The sequence below is a fragment of the Suncus etruscus genome, chromosome 1 (assembly GCF_024139225.1).
Source record: "Suncus etruscus isolate mSunEtr1 chromosome 1, mSunEtr1.pri.cur, whole genome shotgun sequence".
In the NCBI taxonomy this organism is placed as follows: domain Eukaryota; kingdom Metazoa; phylum Chordata; class Mammalia; order Eulipotyphla; family Soricidae; genus Suncus; species Suncus etruscus.
Genome location: NC_064848.1, coordinates 30,368,953 through 30,395,647, shown reverse-complemented (window position 1 = coordinate 30,395,647; position 26,695 = coordinate 30,368,953). Strand labels below are relative to the sequence as shown.

General features: G+C 35.6%; 1 protein-coding gene across 2 annotated transcripts in view; it reads right to left on the bottom strand.

The window, feature by feature from the left end:
- VWC2L (von Willebrand factor C domain containing 2 like) overlaps positions 1–26,695 on the bottom strand; it is a 331,484-nt gene that overhangs the window by 275,304 nt on the left and 29,485 nt on the right. For both annotated transcript variants that reach the window (XM_049784207.1, XM_049784199.1), the window contains exon 3: positions 25,005–25,134. In XM_049784207.1, coding sequence (XP_049640164.1) covers positions 25,005–25,134 — 130 coding nt within the window. The remainder of the gene's footprint in view (positions 1–25,004; positions 25,135–26,695) is intronic.

Below are 26,695 nucleotides of genomic sequence, written 5' to 3'. Positions count from 1 at the left end.
ATCAATCAAATATAGGGATGGTGGTGTTCAAACTGGCCAGCTCTCTAAACTCACTCTTTTCTTGAATGAGATATAAAAGATAATGGGTACACTGGTCCACTCATCAGAAAGCTGGCCATCTTGGGAGAGCTCAGGCCAAGCCTTATCCTGCCAAGTCCATACATACTGCCTCAATCACCCTGATGTCCCTCCCTTATTACCCTTCTCGATTCCCATTGGGACACCAACTGACCAAACTTCAGATACACCAATCTTTGGGCTGAGATCACCATGAATTTTGGAAAGACTGTGGGCACTTTCCCCATATTTTCCCTTTTCCAGGAGGTCTGACAGCTGAGTACATACCCGTAAAACCCACAGCATCAGTAATAGTGCTTTGAAATTCTGAACAACTTCATTTGTTTGCTACAGTCATCTCTATAGGAACACCCCAATTTAACAGAAAGAACAGCTAAAATCAAAAGTTTACTAAGCCTTCTACCATTTTATTAATGACTTCTTTTGAGATATAAATTTCACAAATGTGTTTGCTACTATACTTTTTATTTTTTCCTTTATTTTTAAACTGTTTTTTCTTTATTTTCCTTCATTTTTTTATTTTTTAAAATAACTTCACTTTTACTTATCTGGAAACAAATGTTCTATGGTCAAATACATGATATTGTTACACTTCACACATTTGAAAAAGAAACACTGGCAAGGATGTGGTTAAAAAGGAATTCTCATCTACTGCAGAATGCTGACTAGTCCTCACTGTTGGATATCTTTCAAAAATCTAGGATTTATTTTATATATGATCCATTAATTCCAATCTTGACATTTATCACAAAAGTCCACTCTCTTTTGAAAAGATAGTTGTATTCCTATGTTCGTTTCAACACTATTTACAATTGCCAAAATTTGAAAAACATAGGACAAATGACTGGAAAATAAACTTCAAGAACAAATGACTGGATAAAGAATCTTCAGTACATTTTTATAATGGAATACTACACCATTATTAGAAAAGGTGAAATCTTGCAATTTAACTGAGTCTATAATGAATAAATTTGGAGAGCATCATGATGAATGAAGTTAGTCATAGGAAAGCACAGAGAATAATCTCTGTTATAGTGGAAAATAGTAGAGTAAAAATAAATGCTAAAATATAACAAAACCTGAGAACTGAACTGTAATAAGAAGTGTATCACTGTTGGAGCAGAGAGTACATTGGAAATATACTGTATAGAGATGGGAATACACTGGGATAGCTGACACTCTTGTAGAGAATGTGGTCTTGGAATGCTTTTTTTTTCCGCATGAAACACTGCCATTATCAATATTGTAAATAAGTGAATAAAATTAAAAAGTGAACAATCAAAAATAAAATATGTAAAGGTAAATTTAGAAAAATAATATATTAAAAAGGCACAGATGCAATTCATTTGGGAAAAATAATCTTCAACAAAGTGGTTAGTTTTTTTTAATACTAAGATAAAATTTTTGCATAAAATTCACCAAATAAATCAAAATAAATCATTAATTGAAATGTAAAATTCATAGTTGAAAAGGTGCTCAATATTAAAAACCATTAGGGAGATAAAATTTTATACCATAATAAGGTTTTTATAGGGTATCTAAAATTATTTTTATATTTCTGATTTGGAGGCTCACACTTGGCAATGCTTAGGGATTAGTGGTGCTTGGGTGACTATATGGGATGCTGGGAATCAAAACCAAGATGGCTGCCTTTAAGACAATGCCCAATCCACTGTAATATTGTTTCACACAAAAATTGCCCAGAGTGTAGAGTGTCCTTCACTTTTATACATATTTTCATTGGATTTTGAAGTAGTATAGCTACTTAGAAGTCATTTAGCATTAAGCTACTATATAATCTCACATATTTATTTTAGGTGTTTTCACAATTGAAAACAAAGTACACATTTTAAAAAATATTTGTGTAGGAATATTTATAACTGTTTGCAAAAGTCAAAAACTAAAAACAGGGGCCGGGAAGGTGGCGCTGGAGATAAGGTGTCTGCCTTGTAAGTGCTACCAAGGAACGGACCGCGGTTTGATCCCCCGGCGTCCCATATGGTCCCCCCAAGCCAGGGGCGATTTCTGAGCACATAGCCAGGAGTAACCCCTGAGCGTCAAACGGGTGTGGCCCAAAAACCAAAAAAAAACCAAAAAAAAAACCAAAAAAAAAACTAAAAACAACTCGAAAGTGCAACAAATGTGAATGAATAAATTATACTGTGACACATAGGAGTATCATTTATCAATCAAATGTAAATTTTTTAGATGCTGTACAGGGCTAACTTTTGTAATAATAATGCTGAATGAAAGAATTCAGACCATGCAAAGTAAGTTCTAAAAAATTCTATTTTGAAATAGTGCAAAAAAATGTAAACATATGTATAATGGCAGAACTTAGAGAGAGGTTTCCTTGAATAAGGTGGGCAGGAAATAATTATAATAGATATGAAGAATGTTTTGAAAATGAACAAAATTATGAACATTAACATAGAAATTATTTTACAGTTATACATATACCACAACATCAACATTTTTGTTTTTTGTTTTTGGGGTCACACCCGGTGATGCTCAGTTATTCCTGACTATGTGCTCAGAGATCGTTCCTGGCTTGTGGGACCATATGAGTTGCAGGGGGATAGAACCACGGTCTGCCCTAGGTTAGCAAATGCAAGGTAAACACACTATTGCTGCAGCACCACTCCTGCCCACAACATCAAATATTTTATTTTAAAAATGTATAGAGCTGGTTTGATGTCAATTGGACCTAAAAAGAATTCTTTAAAATTTAAAAATACTCCTAAATGCGATTTACTTATAGTAGTCGTTGTTAAAACTAAGTTAGTAGAACAAACTCAAAAATATTTTCTTCTTCACAGTATATTAGTAAAGAAAAACTTGATTAATTAGCAGTCATTGTTGTTTACCTTCCTTTACTTTCATCACTATGCCTTCTTTTTTTGTTTTTGTTTTTTTTTTTTTTTTGTTTTTGCTTTTGGGTCACACCTGTTATTGCTCAGGGGTTACTCCTGGCTCTGCACTAAGAAATTGCTTCTGGCAATTTGGCTCAGGGAACCATATGGGATGCCGGGATTCGAACCACCATCAGTTCTGGGTTGGCTGCATGCAAGTTAAACGCCCTAACACTGCAATCTCTCTGGCCCCCATCATCACTATGCCTTCTTTGCTTTTTAAAAATTATTAGAGGTTTCTGAGTGTTGGTGCAAGCTGTAGAGCATTTGCTTTGCAAGCACTAATCTAGGATGTACCACAATTCAATCCCCGGGCATCCCATATGGTCCCCAAGCCAGAAGCAATTTCTGAGCACATAATCAGGAATAATCCCTAAGTGTCACTGGGTGTGGCCTCCACAAAAATAAATAAAATAAAAATTATCTGAATTTAGCTTTTAATAATTGTGTTTTTTTTAATATAATTTTTATTTTGATCATAGTGTCTTACATATTGTTGACAATAACATTTTAGGTACATATTTACATAAAATCAGGGGGGATTCCCATCACCAAATTGTCCTCCCTACACCTCCGTTTTTGTCCTACCCTCCCATTTCCTCTTCCCTCACCCCCAGGGCGGCTAGAATATGTGGTCCCCTCTGTATCCAACCCACTACCTAGTAGTCTTGCACCTGTTTGGTCTTGATGCCTCCTTTATCTCCCCCTCTAACTGTAGGCAGGACTAGCTAGTTCAAGTTGCATGGTTTTGCCGGAAAAAGAGAAGATATATAAACTGGGGTAAGAGTCTAATACTCCAAAAATGGGTGGAATCCTTCTAGAGGCTCTCATCATCGATTTGGGAGATGAAGGAGAAAAAGAAGGTGAAACACTCCACCAGTACCAAAAAAAAAAAAAGTGTCAATTATCCAGTGAGGACTCCAGCTATATCGATAAGCACCACAAAAAAATAGACGGAAAAAAAAAAAAAGAAAGAAACAAAAACAAACAAACCAAAAACACGCCATGGTCTTGAAATAAGAAACATGGCATAGCACATAACGAAAAAAGAGAAAAGAAGAGAAAAAAAATAAGTATATTTGGGGACAACGATTTCAATAATCACACCCAAACAGAGAAATCGACCAAAATAGATAGGTAAATAAAAATAATAACAATAATAAATGAAGGTAAAAAAATATATATGTATATATATATATAATAACCAAGGTTTTGTGCTTTTTGTATTTTTGTTTTTTTCCCCTCCTGCCCTGGCACAGTAAATATTGGGGTCATTCGAAAAGGAATTCACTTGGCCTAAGAAATAAGGGGTTTCTCCGTCCTTGGAGAATACTGTCATGGGATCAGCTCTAGACTTTGCTCAGGATCATTTATTCTCCCGGTGGTGTTTTTTTTTTTTTTTGGTGTGTGGAAGACTACTGCTCTGTCCAGGGTGATCCAATCAGAGCTCTGTGTTTAGAGGTCTCAGTATCTGCACAGATCCTGAGGTGGGACTTATGATGAAGTCAGTCTTTGTGGTTCCAGAGGTTCTGTTACCTCAGTGTCATTTTAATCCATCTTCTGTGGTTGGTGATCTTGATCTTTGCACTGAACCTAGGATGGCACCTAGGATAGCGTCTTTCTTTGTGCTTCCAGAAGCCCCATTCTGTTGCAGTTGTCTCTGTCAGACCTTTGGGACTGGGGATCATGATTATTGTACAAGTCATAGTTCAAACCCTAAATTAGGGCTTTTTTATTGGTCCCAAGATGTATACTGTCTGGTCGTGGTTCTAGTAGCCAGTCATCTGTAAGTCACGATCTTGGCTTTTGGACCTACCAAAGGGTGCCGAGTCTTCTGGTTTTGTCTTGTCGTTAGCTGGTAAGGTATGCTAATCTGCTCTCAGGTCAAGTTGTTCACATTTTCCTCAATGTCAGGATATCATGTTAGGGCTGGCCCTTGTTGTTGACCCCGCAGTATTAAGGCTGTCTCAGATGAAGTTTGTTTCCTGCAGCTGATGTGAAGAGCTGTGCCAATTCTATGTCTGGGATCCAGGGTTCAAGGCTGGATGAATGGTATCTAATCACCTGAGGTCTAAGTTGATTCCACATGACATATTTTCAAGGTAGGAGATATCCCTGTATTGTAAACAACTATGAGTTCCCATCTCTAGTAGATAAGAGCTCTTTTTTTTTATATGTAAGATTTCCCCTTTATTTAGTGTGTCTTTGCAGGGGGAAGTGGTGCCACATTATATTGTCGGTGTAGTTGGGGCTGGACAGAGGGGATAACAGACACAGGTCACATACCCAAAAATGATAAAAAAAAAAAAGAAATAAATAAAAATGTATGTGCTCGCAAATGTATATGTAGGACCAACATTTAAAAAAATAAATAAATAAATTTAAGAAAAGAAAAAAAAAAAGAAGTAAAATGAGTTAGCGAAGTTTTTAAAGGACCAAAGTGGTGCAAAAGACTACCTTACATTTGGGGGAGAGCAGGTAACGAGGTGGTGTATTACAGGTTGTGGTTTTTTAATTAAGAAATATAGTCAGTCTGTCAGATTAATATAATCTCCTTAATATTTCCTAGGTACATATGTTCTAGGCCCTGAGGAACCTACAGTTTTCATTCTTAGGTCAATGGAAAGTGACTTTGCTGGATATCAAACCTAGGTTGTTGCATGCAAGGCAACAACTTCATCTCTTTGACCCAACCTAAGGTCTTTTTACTCATTAAATCTTGCAAAGTCACTTACCATTGTCTCCCCATATTTATAATATGTATTTAGTCCTATAAGATTTAATGAGTAAAAAAGACCTTGGGTTGGGTCAAAGAGATGAAGGGCATTTGTCTTGCATGCAACAACCTAGGTTTGATATCCAGTATCCCATATGGTATGTCTGCATCTGCCAGGAATGATCTCTGAATACAGAGTCAGAAATAACTCTGAGCAACACCAGATATGTTCCCAAACAGTCTGTTCAGAATGGTATAAAAGCTGAGATAATTACCATCCCAATGGTGTCTGAACTAGTGGAAAGCCAGGACAAGAAAGCTAACAAGACTGGGACTGATGAGTCAGACTTATAGGACTAAATACATATTATAAATATGGAGGAAATTCTGATAAAAAATAATTAAAGTAGATAGTGGTTTGTAGTTCAGGGGACATTTGTCATCTTTGGTGACCACATGTGATTTTAGGGATCAAATTGGGATTGGCTGCATGGAAGGCAAGTAAGTACCCTTGTCTTCCATAATATCTTTAAAACCAAAAATATTTTTAATACCAGGTGGTGGGTGGGAGAAATAGGAAAGAAGTAAAATACCTGTTGCAGATGCAGGCAGGCAATGATCCTGGGGACACTGATGACAGGAAATGTACACTGGTTAAGAATATGTACATTGCATGACTGAAACTCAATTATAAACAATTTTGTAACCATAAATATATTTATTAAAATCATATATTCATAAAATATACTATATCAAAATTAAAAAATAAAAATGATTGGTTTGGATTTTTGCTTTGTTTTATTTTAGGGCTACATTCAGCATTGTTCAAAGACTACTCTTGGCTCTGCACTCAGGCATCATTCTGGGAGGGACTTGGAGGACCTTAGGGATTGTATCCCAGTTGGCAGCATGAAAGCACCCTCTCTACCCAAATATGTGATTTGAGGTGACCATTTCCCTTCCCTGCACACACTCAACAGAAATAATAGGACAATAACAGAATACTAACTTATCTGTAGTTCTTAAGTTAGGTATCACTACTTCTGTGAGTGATTTTCAACTCCTTCAATTCTCCATTTGTTTATCTTACATTTTTGACAAAGACATAGTCTTTAACCCAAGTTTAACCCAAATTTCACAAATTTTCATACACAGATGACACAGTTCATGCAAAAGTTTTATAAATATATATTCTTAAGATTAAAACTGGCTTATTTTATAGGCATCTGTGAAGTATTGTGGAATTCTCATATTATGAACATCAGAATCACATAAATTTCCAACTCAGTAGATTTAGGAAGTGTTCAGAAATTTGTACTTACAACTAATTCCCTGGTTGCTATGGCGAGCTTGAAGCTAGACTCTGAGGTGTTTTATGTGAAAACTACTGACTTGTCAGAACAGGTGAATCTAGCTGAAAATCTCTAAGGTCAGTATATTAATTGTAGACTCAGTTTTCTCTGCAATTATTAGTGATCATAATTGTTTTGTTTATTGTATTTTATAAGGATAAACAAAGCTAGCATTTTTAGAGCACCTACAACAAATAAAAGGTTTAATAAATGATCTGATAGATTTTCATTATTAGATCAGTCATTGAGAAGAACAGCCAAAAGGAACAATGCTTTTTCTCAGTATTTGCCATCATCAAGTTTATCTGTTCACAGTGTCTTAAAATTCAACTTGACTCATCATTAGAAACTGATTCCAGGTTTTTTTCACATTCTCTTGTCTAGAATTTTCCTTCTGTCTTTCTGTTTCCAGGATTTGTTTTCCTCATATTTAAACAAAAAGCCCTATGTTTAATAAGTTAACCATCTAATAAGCATTAGATAATAGAGTAATTGAACTAGCATCAGTAAGAAATAAAATGTATGACATTTAATGGTATTACTTATGAAATGTTTACTTATGAAATTATAAAAAAATTTAAATGAAAGAAATTGTGTGCTTGGAAAAAGTAAAAATAAGTTTGGGTGGTGGTGGTGGTGATGTGTGTGTGTGTGTGTGTGTGTGTGTGTGTGTGTGTGTGTATTTGCATGCCAGCCTGCTGCAGGAGGCATAATTTCGATGGGTTGAACAATTCTGTTCATCTCAGATGATATGACATAGGGGGCTAATTACTGAGCTCAGGGACCTGATTATTGCATTTTCTGGATGTTAAAAACAGAATCTAATTAAAATTTTCACCACAGACTTAAAGGCATCTGGCTTGTTTTCCACTGCATCTTTACCCTATTTTGCTTTGCATGCTCACTTGTCTTTATTCTTTAAGAAATCAACAAATGAAATAGAAGCAGACACGAGAAAGAAACAAGCTGACATCGAAAACCCCATGTCTTAACAATGTGTTTTTAGTCTCTTGTGCTCTGTGTCTTCCTTCTGTTTTAGATCCCAAGACAGAAAGTTGGAGGGAGATAAGCTTTTAAGATTTGAACCTCACACTGCCAACTACTTTGTTATTCAATGACGTTGAGAACTAACTGAGCTTAGCTTTCCAGCAGTCAGGTGTGTTACTTTATGGACCTTTCTGCAGGACTATAAAGTGACTGGTGAAAGGGACGACCGAGGGTTCACTGGTTATCTATGCTGACAAGCAGCAACCTTTATGGCTGCTCTGTGCATCACCTCGTGCAAATGAAGCTCGTATAAGCAAAATAAGTATGTATGCAAGAACTTCCCATTTCCTTTTTCTCAATTGAGGGGCATCCAACCATAAATTTGTTTCAAAGGAGATTTAACAATTCTGATAGATTGATTTGATGCAGTGCAAAGCTACATTTAAATAACAGCCATTCTTACTGCAAGGGCTTCCTGTTTCAGTCATGAGAGTCCTTGGAGAGTTTCCCAGTCACTTTGTGGCAGAAGAGTTAATAATTTGCCAGTAGCTTTTGTCCCAGTTTTCTGCCATATTCCTGATTTTCTATCCCATAATCTAATTTGATATCTAGAGTTAAATATGATTCCTCTGCCATCAACATTTCTCATTCCATCCTGATACTAATTCTCATGTTCTGAGTTGGTTTCATCTCTTCACATAACATTCTATGAATTCTATTAAATACTGATAAAGCATGTATTCTCTGTCAAGTTTCTGGGCTTGCTTGATATTTTAATAATTCAATCCCTATTTGGTTAGCTAAAACATGACTTGAGGTATAATATTGGGTGAAGTATTATAATACTTGCATTCAAAAAGTTACCCATAGATTATGTGCAGTCAGTTCTTCATAAATAGAAGCTTTAGGCATTTTTGGCAAGAAAGAAAGCAGTAAAGTACTTAGCTGGACCTGTTTCTGTCACCTGAAAATCAGGCTGTTTCTCCATGTTATCTTCCTTTGCCATATTAAAATATGTGTAGACTAATCTTTCTAGAAAGTGAAGGCAAATTGTAATTAGAAAATAACTTATCTAACAACCCTTCTTTCTTATTGCACAGTTCATCCTAGATGCTTTCTTTTTTCTTTTTTTCCTTAAATAATTATTTATTATTTATTTTATTATTAATTTATATTTTTAATATCTTTATTTTAATATAATTTTTATTTTGATCGTAGTGGCTTACATATTGTTGATAATAATATTATAGGTACATATTTACATAAAATCAGGGGGTTCCCATCACCGATTTGTCCTCCTTACACCTCCGTGTTCGTCCTACCTCCCATATCCTCCTACCTCACCCCCGGGGCTGTGAGAATATGTGGTCCCCTCTGTACCTAGCCTACTACTTAGTAGTCTTGGTCTTGGTGCCTCCCTTATTTCATCCTAGAAGCTTTCTATGAAAGCTCTTCCCTATGAAATGGAAGGTAAATATTTTCCTGATGAGATTTAAAATAACAATTTCTTATTTAATGCCAACTTGTCCACAAGGCACAGCATGAACATTTATTTCAGAAACTATTATGGTCCTATTATGTTATAGTATAATGAGCAAAACAAAGTGTTTCATGCTTTTGTAAGGAGAGGTAGAAAGAAACTAATTAAAATTTATATCTCTGAGGTGTTAGTAGGTATGATGAAGTGCAAAAATATGTAGGACCAGAAGTAGGAAGTGGGGGATTAGAATGAAGCAGATAAGAAGGAACTCTGCTTGGTGATCTAAAGCAGATGGTAGGGTCTTAGAGAAACAGAAAGAAAATGAGTCTAACTGTCACTAGTTAGTTAGACAATCAGATGGTGAGAGTGAAGGCATGTCTGGTAATTAATGAAGGGTTAAAATCTTTTCAGGAGCATTCAGAGTTATGGACACTTTTTTTTTTTTACCAATGATGGTGCACATAGAAAGACACGAGTGTTTGGTATTATCTATATAAAAGAGAATCTAGAGATTGGTGCCTCAGGAAAGATGATCAAAGCAGTTTCCTCAGACCTCTAAAACTTCCAGAAAAGGAGAGAACAATATCTTGGAGGTCTGTCCAGCTCATTTTCACCCAAACTTTTGAATAAGCAGAAAGAAGGTTAGAGGTGAAATGAGGCTGCTATATCTTGTGCCTTCAAGTTAGCAACCAGTTATGGCCATTGTGTCTGGGTGTCATGAGATTTATGTCCATGCATATGCTACATTAGAAAGACACTAGGGATAATTAGGGACCATATACTACTATCTTAAGAAGGAGCAGCAGGGTTCCACAATTAGGGAGACTATCCTATGATCAATGGCTTGAGTCTAAATAAAAGGATAATTTCTATGAGTTCAGGAATCTTGGCAACACTTAATAATTTGGATCCCAGTTGGTACCACTTCACTTTATTCTTCTTTTTTTTTTTGGGGGGGGGGGGAACACCCGTTTAATACTCAGGGTTTATTCCTGGCTATGAGCTCAGAAATCTCTCCTGGTTTGGGGGGATCATATGGGACACCAGGGGATCGAACCGCGGTCTGTCCTATGGTAGTGCTTGCAAGGCAGACACCTTACCTCTAGCGCCATCTTCCCGGCCCACTTTATTACTCTTAAAATAAATCCTCATTATAAGGAAATTGTTAGTGGACCCATCTGCCTTTTTCTTTCATCCTCTATAGTCAAAGGTTCTTTATTGGAGATTTCTTTCCACAATCTTAGAAATCTTTACTTAAGAGAAGTTCAAGAATAATAAAGAAGAGTCGAGAATAGTTATGTATTGATGGCTCTGGAAGGTATATTCAACACCCTGCCTTGCAACTATTTTTCAACCAGATCATCTCTGAGGTTATAGACATGTTCAGGAACAAAAGATTCAATATATTTGCATTAAATATTATTTCTCTTCCTGTCTCTCCAGTGCTTTTGTGATGGAGCTCTGAATGTGAACACTCCAAAGAGAATATGCCGTCTGAGATTATCCATTTTAAATGAAAAAGTTATACTTTATGGGAGGACTAAACTCTATATTCCAAATAAATATACAGAGAAAAATGTCATGAAGTATTTTCCATATGTTGCAGGGACTCACAGAACAAAGTTTTACATTTTTCTATGTTAGTCTTCATTCCTATGGCTTTTGAGATACATAATAATTAAAGAAAAGCTGTAATTAGCCGAAAACAAAAGTGGACTTAATTTTCATTGTATCAACATTGTAAAATCATATTTTTGAAATATAATTTGATAATGAATTAATAAGGAATACCATTGATTTAAGATTACTAAATATTTCCTTTCCTATTTTGGAGGAAGCCTATGAATGCAATAGGAAATAATTGTTTGTGGTTCATTAAAATAACTACTTATAATTATCCTGTTTTGACACTTACTTTATACAGATATGATAATTCTGACCTTCTGATATGAAGTCAATAAAATACAGACTTTGAAACTATCTTTCATAGGAAGTGCTTTCATCTTAAACTATTTCAAGGACTCTGAGCTCTGTAGCAAATAGATATGTATAATTGCCAGAATTTTTTTCACCTCCAGTGTGTTTATGTCTGTGTTTCAACTTGTTACTAATATTATTAGAGGAAGTGAGAACAGATTATATTAAGGTGAAATATTTGCACCCAATTTTAAGACATAAAAGGCTGATTATGCAAAATAACTTCATGAGAATGTAAATGGACAGGCTCAAATGAACTGTTCAACAATTGTCCCCTAATAGCTTCATAAATTGAGCTTCCATTTCTTCCCAAAAGTTTATATAAAGAACCTTCATAGTTAAAGCAGTTGAAAGTTAAGTGGTAGAATTATTATTTGACTAATCAAGGAATACAAATTATTAAAAAAATCAATATAATTTTAGTAAGTGGCATACCATTATTTAAATATTATATTATAAAACTTATATGTTTTTACATATATTGATCAAGATATTTCTTACTTTAAAGTAATGTTTTTAAGAGACAAGGAGTTTGGGCCCACACCTGTAGTTACTTAGAGATTACTCCTGACAGTCGTGCCTAGATTGAACCACAGTAGTCACCATGGACAGCCACATGCAAGACAGTATCTTTACTCTTGTACTGTTTCTCTGAACTCAAGACATTCTTTGATATTTTTTTAAAAAGTAGTTTAAAACCACGAAGATGCTAGTTGTAGAATACATGCTAGTTGTGGAAAAATATAGACTAGACTCATTAAATTTGTGAAGTACTTTTTCTAAACTTTTACTATTTTTTTTTTTAACAAAAATATGTTATCTGACCTACTGTCAAATAAGATACTCTAAGTTTGTGGAGGACATCCTAGTTCATTCTGTATTGTTACTTTCAGGCTAATTGTTAGTTTTAGGTTTCATTGCTAACTGTCAGGCTTTCCAAGATTTTGCTTTTATAAGCAACAGTGTAATATACACCTCTATACAAAAAAAAATTTTTTTTTTGTTTTTTGGGGCACATCTGGTGATGCTCAGGGAGTCACTCCTGGCTATGCACTCAGAAATCGCTCCTGGCTTTGAGGGACCATACGGGACACTGGGGGATCGAACTGCAGTCCGTCCTAGGTTAGTGCACTCAAGGCAGATGCCCCACCTCTATACAAATTTTTCATAAATATTAAACTTGATTATTTCCTATTGATAATTTTGCAAAAGCAGTCATGCTGACCAAAAGTCTCCATACTTATTGTGTTGTAGAAAGTACATAGTAATATTAGCTCCGACAAGTTGTGTGTTTCACTTTTATAAAATTTTGATTTATCTTATTTGAACTCATGATATACGTGTGACCTGATTTGCCTTTCTATTTTTCTTAAAAATGTTATTTACTTTGATGTTAAAAATCCCTATATTGGGGCTGGAGAGATAGCATGGAGGCAGGGCAAGGTTTGCCTTGCATACAGAAGGACGGTGGTTGGAATCCTGGTATCCCATATGGTCCCCCCCCCCCCACCCCTCGAACCTGCCAGGAGCGATTTCTGAGTGTAGAGCCAGGAGTAACCCTTGAGTGCTGCTGGTGTGACCCAAAAACCAAAATAAAATAAAATAAAAATCTCTATCTTAAGTAGTGCTTTCATTATTAAAGTGTCAACGTATTTAATACTTCTATTCTTAAAGATGTACTTTTTTATATTTTAGATTTAAGCTTTTCACTGACTTTAAAAATACAATGGTTGGGTCCCCTGGGCTGAACTCCTAGTCCAGGGGGCCAAGATCCCCCCAAACCTGGTGGGTCTTCAGGGCCACGCCTGGTTAATCGGGCCCTGGGGGGAGGCGGGGGAGAAATCCCGCCCTTTGCATCCCAAAACTGCAGAGGCACGGCTGGGCTCAGACCACTCCACATGCCAGGATTTCTGGGTGTTTGACTGGTATGTGGGGGGCTCTGGGCAGGACAGCTAGCCACAGGTCCCCTGGGCTGAACTCCTAGTCCAGGGGGCCAAGATCCCCCCAAACCTGGTGGGTCTTCAGGGCCACGCCTGGTTAATCGGGCCCTGGGGGGAGGCGGGGGAGAAATCCCGCCCTTTGCATCCCAAAACTGCAGAACCGCGCGGGGGGCTAGCGCCCCCGTGCGTACTTCATATATTAAGTGTATTCCTACTGTTATGTTACTTTTTACGTATCCAGAATCTTTATTATGTATCGTGCCCTTTCCCACATCCCTACAAAGCTCTTTTTTATTCCTTTACTCTCTATCCCCCCCAAACATCTCTAATCTACATTACTCTTTTTAATCAGTAGTGTACAAGCGTTATCACAGACCAAAGCCGTGCATTGTGTGTAACAACCCCAAACTGTTTCAAGATACATAAAATGGACACGTATTTCTTTAGAATATTTTGGTTTTTTTTCTCTGACAGCTATAATTCTTACTAAATGTTGTCTTATATAGTGACGATTCTAACCGCTTTTCTTCTTCTCTTTTTGAGCTGTTTAACAAGGAATCTTAGAGAAAGAGTCCCCCAGATTAATGTTTATGATTGAACCATAATTGTTCTTATCACCCCCTTATGGGCCAAGAACACCACGTGGCATTGCTCCTTTTTTGCATAGGCACATTAAAATGGGAAAATACTATACATATAAATAAGATCCTATCTAATAGAGATTGGTACAGACTAATCTTATAGTGCAAAGGGACCTTACACCCTGAACATTGACATAACGACCTGGCACAGACCTCAGAAGAAAGGGCATTCCCCTGAACCAGGGAAGCCATCCACAAAACATCCAGGCTGGTCTATAGCATCACCTGGAAGCAATCCTCTACCAAGGAAGACTCTACACTGCTCAGACATTGTCCTGCTCAAAAGAGACTTCCATTAACACTGAGAAGACTTAACAACAACAACGATTTGCTTACAGGACAGGGCTCCCTGCATTGCCCTTTGATTGTAAGGTGAAACCAGAGGACGCTCCACATCCTGACTTCAATGTTGGATATACAGATTCCAGGATCTTAAATACAGAAGCTTGATACCAACAACAGAGACTGTGTGAAAAATATAAGTGTGTTGGCACTACAGACAATGTCTTGAATTGGACGATCTAGCTTGCCTGGAGCCTAGAGTTGGTCCTGTGCCAGGAACCTTCAGGGGTCGGGTCTTTTTGTATTTAGGCCAAGGTTATTTCTTTCCATGTCCCTCATATTTTGGTGGGCCTATGCAAACAACAATTGCCACTCTAACACCATTTTTGCTGTGCTCCTTTGACTCTAATCCTTAAAAAGAACCCAGTTAAGATTTGAGGTCAACTTAAGCTAATATGCATGAATATGGAAATGTAAAAAAAAATGCTATGCCTGTAATGTTTAAGGAGTTATGTAAGTTTTATGGCTTTAGATTGCCTTGTGTGCTGTTAAGAAATATTATAGTGTGTTACAATCTTAATGTTCTTTGGATGAAATTTCAAAGTTGGGATATCAGCAAGGGGACTTCTGAGAATTATGTTATGTATTGTCCTTCCACTGTAACTTTACCTTGTCCTCTTTCTTTGCATCCTTGTTCTCATAATTACAAATAAAAAATTAAAAAAAAATACAATGGTTGATGAAGTGGGAATGCTATCTAAAGTTATTAACATTTATGTTTGTAGCATGATAGACTTTTATTTAAATATATAAATAGTACCTTAATAATATACTAAATTATAGAACTTATATGCAATTTTAATATATTTACTTCTATTCATTTGGTTATTTATGATATAATATTACATTTTATAGAACTACTATATCTTTCTATATTATTTTAGTATTATTTTAACATATTAGTAAATGGTAGGTGAATTTTCCAACTCCTACAAAAGTATTTCTTAATGTTTAAATTTTCATGCTGTGAACTTAGCAAAAATATTTACATCACATAGCTGCAACTTTACCAGCTAATATTTAAGGAAAATATCAAATTTCCACTTATCTTTTATTTGTCTTTTGTAAAAATGATTTGAAAATGTTTGTGTTTTAGACACTCTCATTATTTCATTTGATAAATTTTAAAATTTTGTCCATTTAAAATTTATTGTTACTTGTTACTTACAGTTTTAAATGTGAAAGCTGTGAATTTGTACAAGATGATACTCTTCTCTCCAGCTTTTCATTTCCCTATTATAGTTTTATTCCTGTTTTTTGCTTCATAAATATTTTTGCTTATTTTGTTTTATTTTTATTGGAGTGGTCACACCTGCCAGTGCTCAGCACTTAATCTTGGTGTTGCTCAGGGAACCAAATGTGGTACTGAAGACCTAACTCTGGATGGCAGCACGGGGGTCAAGCACCCTATCTGCTCTCTAGATATGATCAGTTTTAAAAAATGACCTCTTCAAGATTGTGAATCCAATTAATGAGAGTTACTCTTTTTTTTGTTTGTTTGTTTTTTGTTTTTTGGGCCACACCCGTTTGATGCTCAGGGGTTACTCCTGGCTAAGCACTCAGAAATCGCCCCTGGCTTGGGGTGACCAGATGGGACGCCGGAGGATCGAACCGCAGTCCTTCCTTGGCTAGTACTTGTAAGGCAGACAGACACCTTACCTCTAGCGCCACCTCTCCGGCCCTGAGAGTTACTCTTAAGTACAAAGCCAGGAGTAGTTTCTGAGTACAGCTGGATGTGGCCCTATCCTCCCCCCCCCACTCAAAAAGATGCCTGAAATAAAATCATATTTCTCTACTTCTACATATTGTGTGTGTGTGTGTGTGTGTGTGTGTGTGTGTGTGTGTGTGTGTGTGTGTGTGTGGCGTTAGGAATTCCTGGGGTTTGAATCAAGTGGCCAGAACACATGCAAGATAGGCAGGCTCTCTATGAGAGCTTGACTTACCCTCATTGGATCTCTGACACTGGCACTACATATGGTCTCCTTATAATCACCAGGAGTAATTCATCCCTAAGTACTGATCTAGAAGTAAACTGAGCATTGCTGGCTGTGTCCTACTTGCCAAATAAAAATAATCTAATTTGTTATCACTGATATTGAATAATATATTTTATTGTATTTTGGATATTGCCTATTCATGTTATTATCTATAAATATAATATAATATAATATAAATATAAATATAATATAAATATTATTCATTGTTATTATCTATAAATATTTCATGTCCTAAACGAATTAAATATTTTTTATCCCTATACCTTCTTAAGTTTACTTTCTTAAAGTAAATGTTAACTTATTATTTATGTTATAATATGTATGTAGGCAACTTTTATTTTGAATATAGAAATAATGTGCATTTTCAGTGGCGTTTGCCTTGCAAGCAGCTGATCCAGGACCAAAGGTGGTTGGTTCGAATCCCGGTGTCCCATATGGTCCCCCGTGCCTGCCAGGAGCTATTTCTGAGCAGACAGCCAGGAGTAACCCCTGAGCACCGCCAGGTGTGGCCCAAAAACCAAAAAAAGAAAAAAGAAAAAAAATGTGCATTTTAAATTGAAAATCAATTCAAAGTAGTTCTTTTAAATAAATACCAATTAAATGTGTAAAATAAATATAGGTTATATGTATGACTACATTATATACAGAATGTTATATATGGGAGGCTTACATATGTTTATGGTCCATGTTTATGTATTTTATTTTCTGGGTTTTATTTTTGGATTTCCACCAACATTGCTAAGAACTTAATTCTGGCTCTTTGTTCAATGATCACTCCTGGTGTTGCTCAGGGTCCATAAAAGGCATCAGGGATTAAACTCGGGTTGGTTTTTGTTTTGTTTATTTTTTATTTTTTTTGTTTTGGTCACACCCTTTGGTGTTCAGGGGTTACTCTGGCTATGCACTCAGAAATCACTCCTTGTTTGGGGGACCATATGGGATGCTGGGGGTTCGAACCTCTGTCAGTCCTAGTCTAGCACTTGCGAGGCAGACGCCTTACCTCTAGCATCACAGCTCGGGTCCTGCCAGGTTGGTTTTATACCAGGCTAATAAAATCTTTCTCGCCCACGTCCATGTTTATTGTATGGTATTTTTCAGCAGTAAACAGTGTCAGCAGAATATATTCACAGTAACATATTTAACTTTAAACTGATTTAAAAAATTAGGCACTTGTCTTGCATGCGGCCAACCTGGGTTGGATCCTTGGATCACATAGGACCCCTAAACTCTGGCAGGAGAGATCTCTGAACTTAGAGTCTCCCCCAAAACACAATTCAAAATATTTGTAAGAAAATAAAATGCTATGGAATATTTAATGCATTTACCTGGGATAGTGGTAGAACTGTTGTAGTAGAAAAGTATGTGGTAGAACTATTGACTAGGCTATAAGAAAATTCTGTTAGAAAGTTACAATTGGGCCGGGTAGGTGGCGCTGGAGGTAAGGTGACTGCCTTGCAAGCGCTAGCCAAGGAAGGACCGCGGTTCGATCCCCCGGCGTCCCATATGGTCCCCCCAAGCCAGGGGCGATTTCTGAGCACATAGCCAGGAGTAACCCCTGAGCGTCAAACGGGTGTGGCCCAAAAACCAAAAAAAAAAAAAAAAAAAAAAAAAAGAAAGTTACAATTGTAATAGTTGTTCTAACAGTTTCAATTTTTTAAATATATTTGCAAATTGGCAGTATCACACATCACACATTATTATTAGTTGCCATATCATTGTTATAATTTTGATCTTCTCAATCTCTCCTATGGTGAAGCACAACCCCCAAATTAGATATTTCCCCCCCCCCCCAGGAATTTTCTGTATCTTCTATTCCCTCTTTTCCCTATACTCTATTTTCTTGTTTTTTAACTATCCTTTTATATATCAGTGATATTGACAATTCTATGTGTCACATGTTCTCTTAATTCTATTTAGAGGGTATTAGATCTTCTAACATTTCCTCTTTTATGGAATTGTCTAAAGCTTTGTTTTCTTCACTTGCATATGCCATTTTGGCTAATCTATTTCCTGCTTTATTATATCAGTATTAAACTCAATTAAATAAAGAATATGAAATTAAATATTTAAACAAGGCTTGTGACAACTTCAGCTTAGGTTCAAACATATAAAAACTCCTTATTTTACTTGTGAAAATTTTTATTATAAGATAGAATTTCCTGAAGGACCACAAATAAAATGACTAAATATATATCCCAGTGATATATCAACTGATAAAATGTAAGAGAAAAATACAGTTAGTTATTTGGTCTAATGATTAAGTATGTTGCTAGTGCATACATATTTAGTTTCAAAATATCTGAAGAAATGAAATCATAAAATTTTCCTATACTTGGATGGACATAAAAACTATTATGTTGAGTGAAATGCATCAGAGGGAGAGAGAGACACACACACAGCATTGTCTCATTCATTTGTAGGATTTAAGAAAAATAAAAAGACAAAAGACAATACAGTAATCGTACTCACAGACAATAGATATGAGGGCTGGAAGGATAGCTAAAGATATGAAGCTTACCACAAAGATTGGTGGGTTCAGTTAGGGAAATAACTATACCAAAAAGTATGCTGACAATGGTAGGAGTGAGAGAAATAGAATGCCTGTTCAAAGTCAGGCAGTGGGTAGGAGAGGAGCAAGATAGTGGGAAGGTTGCACTATTGAAAGGGTGTACTTTATATGATGAAGCCCAACTACAAACATGTTTGTAATCATGGTGCTTAAATAAAAATATTTAAAAAAAGAATAAATGACCCTGTGAATAAAGCTCAGAAAAATCCCCTGAAATATACACTTGGCTTGCCAAACTAGAATATTTCTTTTAAACACATTTATTCTTTTTTTTTTTTTTGTGGTTTTTGGGTCACACCTGGCAGTGCTCAGGGGTTATTCCTGGCTCCAGGCTCAGAAATTGCTCCTGGCAGGCACGGGGGACCATATGGGACGCCGGGATTCAAACCGATGACCTCCTGCATGAAAGGCAAACGCCTTACCTCCATGCTATCTCTCCGGCCCCAAACACATTTATTCTTATATGAAAATATAAAAAAGCACAAAACAATTTGTTTTATTTTCATTATTATTATTTATTTATTTATCTATGTTCTGTTGATTTCTTTGTTGTGGTTTGGCTATTAAAGTGATGTCTCCGTTTATATTTATTTATTTTCTTCTTTTCTTTTCTTTCTTTATGTGCTCTGCCACATTTTTTACCTCAAGACCATGGCTTTTATGTGGTGCTTATCCCCCCCCTTTTTTTTTTGGAATGCTCACTGGATATTTTTTTTGACAGTTCTTTATGTGTTTTTCTTTGTAGTGTTTGTAGTGTTTCATCTTCTTTTTCCCCTTCATCTCTCAAACCAAGGATGAAAGCCTCTAGAAGGACTCCGCCCATTTCCAGAGTATTTGATTTTTTTTTCTTTTTTTTCCCCAGGTTATTACTTTTCTCTTCTTCAAACAAAACCACATAACTTGAACTATCTAGTCCCGCCTCCTAATTGGGGGGGGGATAAGGGAGGTACCAAGACCAAACAGGTGTAAGACCACTAAGTAGTAAGCTAGGCACAATGGGGACCACTTATTCTAGCAGCCCCGGGGGGTGAGGGAAGGGATATGGGAGGTAGGACAGAACAGAGTGGAGGGAGGACAATTTGGTGATGGGAATTCTCCTGATTTTATGTTAATATGTACCTAAAATATTATTGTCAATGATATGTAAGCCATTATGATTAAAATAAAAATTATATTTAAAAATATAATAAAATTAAAAAACTGTTAATTTACAGGGGATTGCTAGGAGTCTAACATAGATTGAAGTAAAACAATTTTGAGGTGTAACACAATTTTGAGAAAATAAAAAGATAAACGTTATAGCTTTTAATAAGTCATATGTATTTCTAGTTCCTAAAAATAAACAAAAAATGCTTAATGGTACCTTTAAAAATAGACTGAGACAACCTCAACTGAACGGGTCTTCCGGAAACATAACGAAAGACTTTATCCCAGGCTCCAATCTAGGAGCAACATAACGACCAAGGACACCAACTACATAAGATGGATTAAAATGACACTGAAGAAGCATAACTGCTAGAACTACAAAGAAAGACTTTATAAACTCCATTCCCTGAGTTGCACACCACCAAGATCTCTAGAAACAGAAGTCTGATTTTACCATCGAAGACAAAGCAGAAGTCTTCCACACACCACGAAAGCAGCAAGGGGAGAGTAAATGATCATGCAAGGAGTCTAGAGTTAATCCCATGACAATATACTTCAGGGGTGGAGAAACCCTGTATCTCCTAGGTCAAGGGAACTCCCTCTACAATATCCCCAATAGTTACTGTGCCCATGCAGGGGGATAAAGAAAAGGAGGGAAAAAAAAGCACAAAACAATCATTATTCCACATGTTTATTTATCTATTGATCGATTTTTTTGACGTCTTTATTTTGGTGTGGAGACTACGGTTGATGTCTCCAATATTATTTTATTTTATTTTGTCTTGTCTTTCTCTTTCTTTTTGCACTCGAGCATGATTTGATTTCAGAACCGAGACTATTGTGTGGTGCCTGTCTTTACTGCTGTAGTGCTCACCGGTTATTTAATTCGATATTTTTTTTCTGTATTATTGTGGTATCTCAATTACCTTTTTCACGTCCTCTCTCAAACTGAGGTTGGAAGCCTCTAGAGGGACTCTGCCCATTTTCAGTGTATTTGACTTTTGACTTCTTTTTTTTTTCCTCTTATTTTGTACCCCATTCTATTACTTTTCTTTCCTTCAAACAAAACCACATACCTCGATTTTTCTAGTTCTGCCTCTTAAATAGAGGGGGAAACAAGGGAGGGTTCCAGGACCAAACAGATATGTGACTACTAATAGTAAGCCAGACAAAGAGGGGTCTACCTACTCTAGCAGCCCGGGGGGTGATGGTGGGGTATATGGGTTGTAGAAAGGGAACTGGAATGGGGGGAGGACATAGTTGATGATGGGTATTCCCCTGATTCAATGTTAGTATGTATCTAAAATACTACTGTGAAAGATATGTAAGCCATTATGGAAAAAAGTTGTGTTTTCAATCAGAAACTTTCTTTGACTTACATGTATTATTATTATATCAATTATATTATATGTTATGTTATGTCACTATATTATGTTATGTTAGTTTACCTCATTATGTTAATCAATTTTGTCTTTTGAATAAATTCTTACAATAAAAATATTATATCCCTATTTAATTCCATATCCCTCTCACAAATAGAAAATTTATCATATTTATATATTTATATTTTACCCAGTCATTTACATCTCTCTTGAATGCTTTTTTTCCTCAAAAAGAGCATCTTACAGAATGAATGCAGCTTAGAGCTGAAGCCTATCACAAAACTAACAATTAGAAATCTTGTTTGATAGACTCACTGAGATTAGAAAATTTTAAATAGTTTTTCTTTATACATTATTAGGAAAAATAGTTATAAGTATGTCTTTAAGTTCTTAGTATTTTAATTTAGAGAAGGAAAAGAGACTGTCATTGATTCCTGGAGCAGATTACCCTGCACTTCAAAATATCTTTTAAGAAATTCTTATTAAAAAAAGAAATTCCTATTAAATTTTTTGGTTAAACTATTATTTTTCCTGAGTAACTATATGTATAATTGTGTACTTCATTTTTTGTGTTTTCTTTAACAACATTTGAACAATTGTTTTAATATTAACAAAATATTGTGTTTCAAGGTTAGTTATGGCAAATTCTATTGCTTTCAACTCTATTTTATATTTTTAATGCCTCCTTTCTTGGTAAGTTATAACTCAGGAAGGCAGAAAAATCAATCTTAGTATGCAAAAAGAAAGGATCTGACAGCCAAGATAATCCACATTTATGCAAACTGAAAAAAAATCGACCATTTATAAAAATTCAAGAAAATGTAGAAAATAAAACTCTTTTTACAGAGTAAAATTTATTTCCTATGCATAGAATGAATATAATAGATTTAATCTTTTTAATCAGAAAATAATAGCATAATTTAAAAATAATTTACACTAGAATGGGCAAATTTATCCTATATAGATTTACAAAGTAGTATTATATTTTACAAAGTTAAGATTTTGTTCTCATTTTATTATCATAAAATGTATTTATTCCCAAGCCTTACCCAGACTCTTTTACAGCAGAGTCACTTGATTGTTTACAATGGAACAATCAAGATCTAGGTTTCAGTATGTCCTCTCAGTAAAATACAATTGCCATCAGTGGTCAAAGAAGTCTTTATAAGTTCATGAGATGCTTTTCTTTCAATGACTTACACTTTATAGGCACAAGTAATGAGTAGAATTTGCTAATAAAAAGATAACATGTCAAATGTTATATTAAAACCAACATCATTTCTAATAAATTGAATACAGGTCTCTTTTAGAAAAAAGAATGCTGTTGATTTGGAACTGACAAAGAGGAATATAAATAAATAAATAAATAAATAAATAAAGTAGTCTTTATGAGTAGTTCTTCATGAGTAGAATTTCAGAAAGTATATGCAATAAACCTTATTCATCTGGGACTTTATTAACCAGTAAAATAATAAATTTAATAGTTATAATTCATTCATTATGTAGGGTTTTATAAGAAGACAAATTTTGACTCGCAAGTGAGAGATAAATGGGATAATCACGAGTAGTATCAAATTAAACAGAAATAGTTTAGAGTGACTGATTTAAAATAAAAGGTAAACATTGACCTTGAATATATTCTAATTTGTTTTGGGGCTTCATAGAGCAATATGGTAGATGCATGAATTTAATCTGTATATGACCCAGTATTCTAGAATTCTATTTTGTTGACTGGGTGGGTTTTCTGAGTATTACTCACTCAGAATAAAATTTGGCAATTTTTATTAAAATTTTTGTTTGCTTGTTTTGGTGATACTTCTGGCTATGCACTAAAAATTACTCCTGGTTCTGCTTAGGGGATATAGGATGTCAGAAATTAAACCTTCGTTGTTCTTGTGCAAGGAAAATGCCCTGCTATGGCCCCATCCAGGACCTCTTAAGACAGCCATTTCTAGGAGAAACAATACTTAGTCCAAGTGTACCTACCCTATTTTTAAAAATTCACTTGGTATTTGATTATTTTTACTTCTGTTTTTGGAGAAAATAAAAAATAACAAGTTTATCTTCCACATTAGACTCACTACTTATAAACTTTATGATAGACCTCTCCTAAGCTTTCACTTTTTCAGGACAATTTCTGCTAATTCTTTCAGTTTATCTTTATAGTCCTGGATTTTCAAGTACTTAATGATATTGATTTTCCTATATAGATTTCAATGCATTAAAATCATGTAAATTATATTATCTTAAAGATTCTCCCTTTATATATTATATAGTATAGAGTTACAGAGGATATTCATTTTCTCTTCTAAATCAGAAATAGCATCACTCAAAACACAGTTTGATGTGAGATATAAGAAGAAAGAATCCGGGTATGATTAGATACAGGAAAAACTGAGCCTAGAAAAAAAATGTCTCAATAGTTTTTCATGAGTCCTCTGGTTGGTATAAATTTTATTATAAAAGAAACTTGAGCCACTGCTTTTGTTTGACTTTAATAAACTGGTATACTCACTATTATTTATAACCATAAAGGAAAATATTAGTAGGTGAGCTAACGTAGTGCCAAAATCAGACAAAACTCTAGTAGATGAATATGAGAACTATTAATTGATAGGAAGGCATTTAAATTTAATATTAGAATACGCTCCGCTTAATTAAAAGCTGAACCAGTTTTTCAAGTATGTGCTGATGCTAGAAGAGAGCTTTAATTTTTGGTAGTACATAACCATGATTTCTTAGAAGAGAATGATAAAGACTTTGATGTACTGCCTTACACTATTCTCTCTTGCAGTCTCATCCTGGTTTGGGGGTGATTTACATATGATATTCACTTTTTTCTGTCCATTCTATAAGGGACTCTAAGGAAATCTATTTGTTTATCAATCTAGGTTTTCTATATAGTAATTATAATTGAGAGCAGGTTTCTACTGAATAAAATCCTAAAATGAAAGCTTTAAATGCTCAAGCTTTTTTTTCACATGAACATTGTGAAATTAAGCCATTAATAATCGAATACTTTAAATCTTTTATAAATTTAATCCTAAAGTCTTATATTTATGCAAAGCAGAATGCCTAGCACCTACCCCTGTCCTCATCCCTATCTGATGATTCACTAGGATATGGGGTGAGCAACTTTATAGTCTCTACAGGGTGAAGATCTTTATAGCCTCCACAAGAGTAAGATTCCATCTCTACAAAAAATGATATTATGTTCTTTTTGATATCCTCCTTATAAATCAACAATAAATAAAGGGATCATAACAAAGTCAGCTTATAAGAGCTCTAATTCCCCAGATGGAAAGCTTTGTTATTCACCCACTGCAGGTTTATTTTCACTTAAAGGTGGAATAAAAGACATAAATCATCTTTACCCATTTTGAAAAACCACAGGCAGATCTAACAGGGCTATTGCAGCAAAGTGTATGAATTGGTGAAATACTGTATTTTGTACCTCTTTGAAAGCTAATGCATTGCAGTCTTACCATTTTTGCAGACAGGACAACATTGTTCTGGTTCATAGACTGGGTTGACACACTCAGGAACTGCGCAGTCTGCTACAACACAGTGAACTTCATTGCTGGGCTCACAGCGACACCATTCACATGGAGAGGGCTAGGAACAAATCTAAAATTAGCCCCTTTTCTCCTATAAGTTAATGCTTGCACATTCATATGCTGTCAGAAGATAAAATATCAGTGTTTATATTGGCTTTACTGCAATAACTTCATTACCATGTGCATGATCATTCTTTCCCAGTGTGGGTAATGTGGATATCCACTTCAAGGTGGGTTGCCAATTTGTGACTGAGGTTGTTGGATTGACTAGAGGGCTCTTATATGACTGTTCCCATGTCTTATTTGGACAGCTAACAGGTCACCTCCTAATTCAATTTCCAGATGTCCTGATTATTCCACCTTCCTCTAATAACTATGTTGTTCTGCTTGTCACTTATTTTTCTGCCGAAGAAAGGGATCACAGAGGAATAAGAAAATAGTAACTGAACATTTTAACACTTGAAGGAAATGTTTTCAAGCTAACCTAAATCGATGTGAATTTTTATAAGCGATTGTATTTTAAATATCTGAGTTTTTGTCTTTTGAATGATTTAGTGGCTATTTTTCACCTTGCCTTCTTGCTTTTATTATGAAAGACCTAATTTTGAAAGACATTGTTTATGTTACATTTTCTTTCTTTCTTTTTTTTCTTTTCTGGGCCACATCTGGTGATGCTCCAGGGTTACTCCTGGCTATGTGCTCAGAAATCACTTCTGGCTTGGGGGACCATGCTGAATGTCACGGGATCAAAAAGCAGTCTGCCCTAGGTTAACACATGCAAGGCAAACACCCGACAGCTTGCGCCACTGCTCCAGCCCAACAGTTAAATGTTAAGAAATAAGGGGCCGGCGAGGTGGCGCTAGAGGTAAGGTGTCTGCCTTGCAAGTGCTAGCCAAGGATCAGGACCGCTGTTTCATCCCCGGGTGTCCCATATGGTCCCCCCAAGCCAGGGGCGACTTCTGAGCGCTTAGCCAGGAATAACCCCTGAGCATCGAATGGGTGTGGCCCGAAAAAACAAAAAAAAAAAACAAAAAAATTTAAGAAATAAAATAAAAAGGATTATTTAAAGGGAAACAAACAGAGCAATTTTTGTCTTTATTGTTCTTACTGGCCAAAACCAAATTGGGAATTTGTGTATGTGTGGGGGGAGGAGAACCACATTGGCAGTGTTTAGAGTCCACTCCTGTCTGAGCTCCAGGAACCACAGGAGATATTAAGGAGCAAACAATAGTTGACAGCATGCAAATCAAACATACTATTGTCTGATCTACTGCTCCAATTCCCAAACTGGGCATGTTCTCTTTCCTTTTTATAAACACTCTATACCACAAATAATCTTGAGCTATAAGTGCTTAATGTCTTTTTGTTTTGTTTTGTTTTTTGTTGTTTGTTTGTTTGTTTTTTGGGTCACACCTGGCAGCACTCAGGGGTTACTTCTGGCTCTATGCTCAGAAATCGCCCCTGGCAGGCACGGGGACCATTTGGGATGCCAGGTGCGAACTACCGTTCTTCTGCATGAAAGGCAAATGCCTTACCTCCATGCTATCTCTCCTGTCTCGCTTAATGTCTTTTCTATCTTCATAAGTATTAGCTCTCTTTCACTATGAAACAGAGGTGTG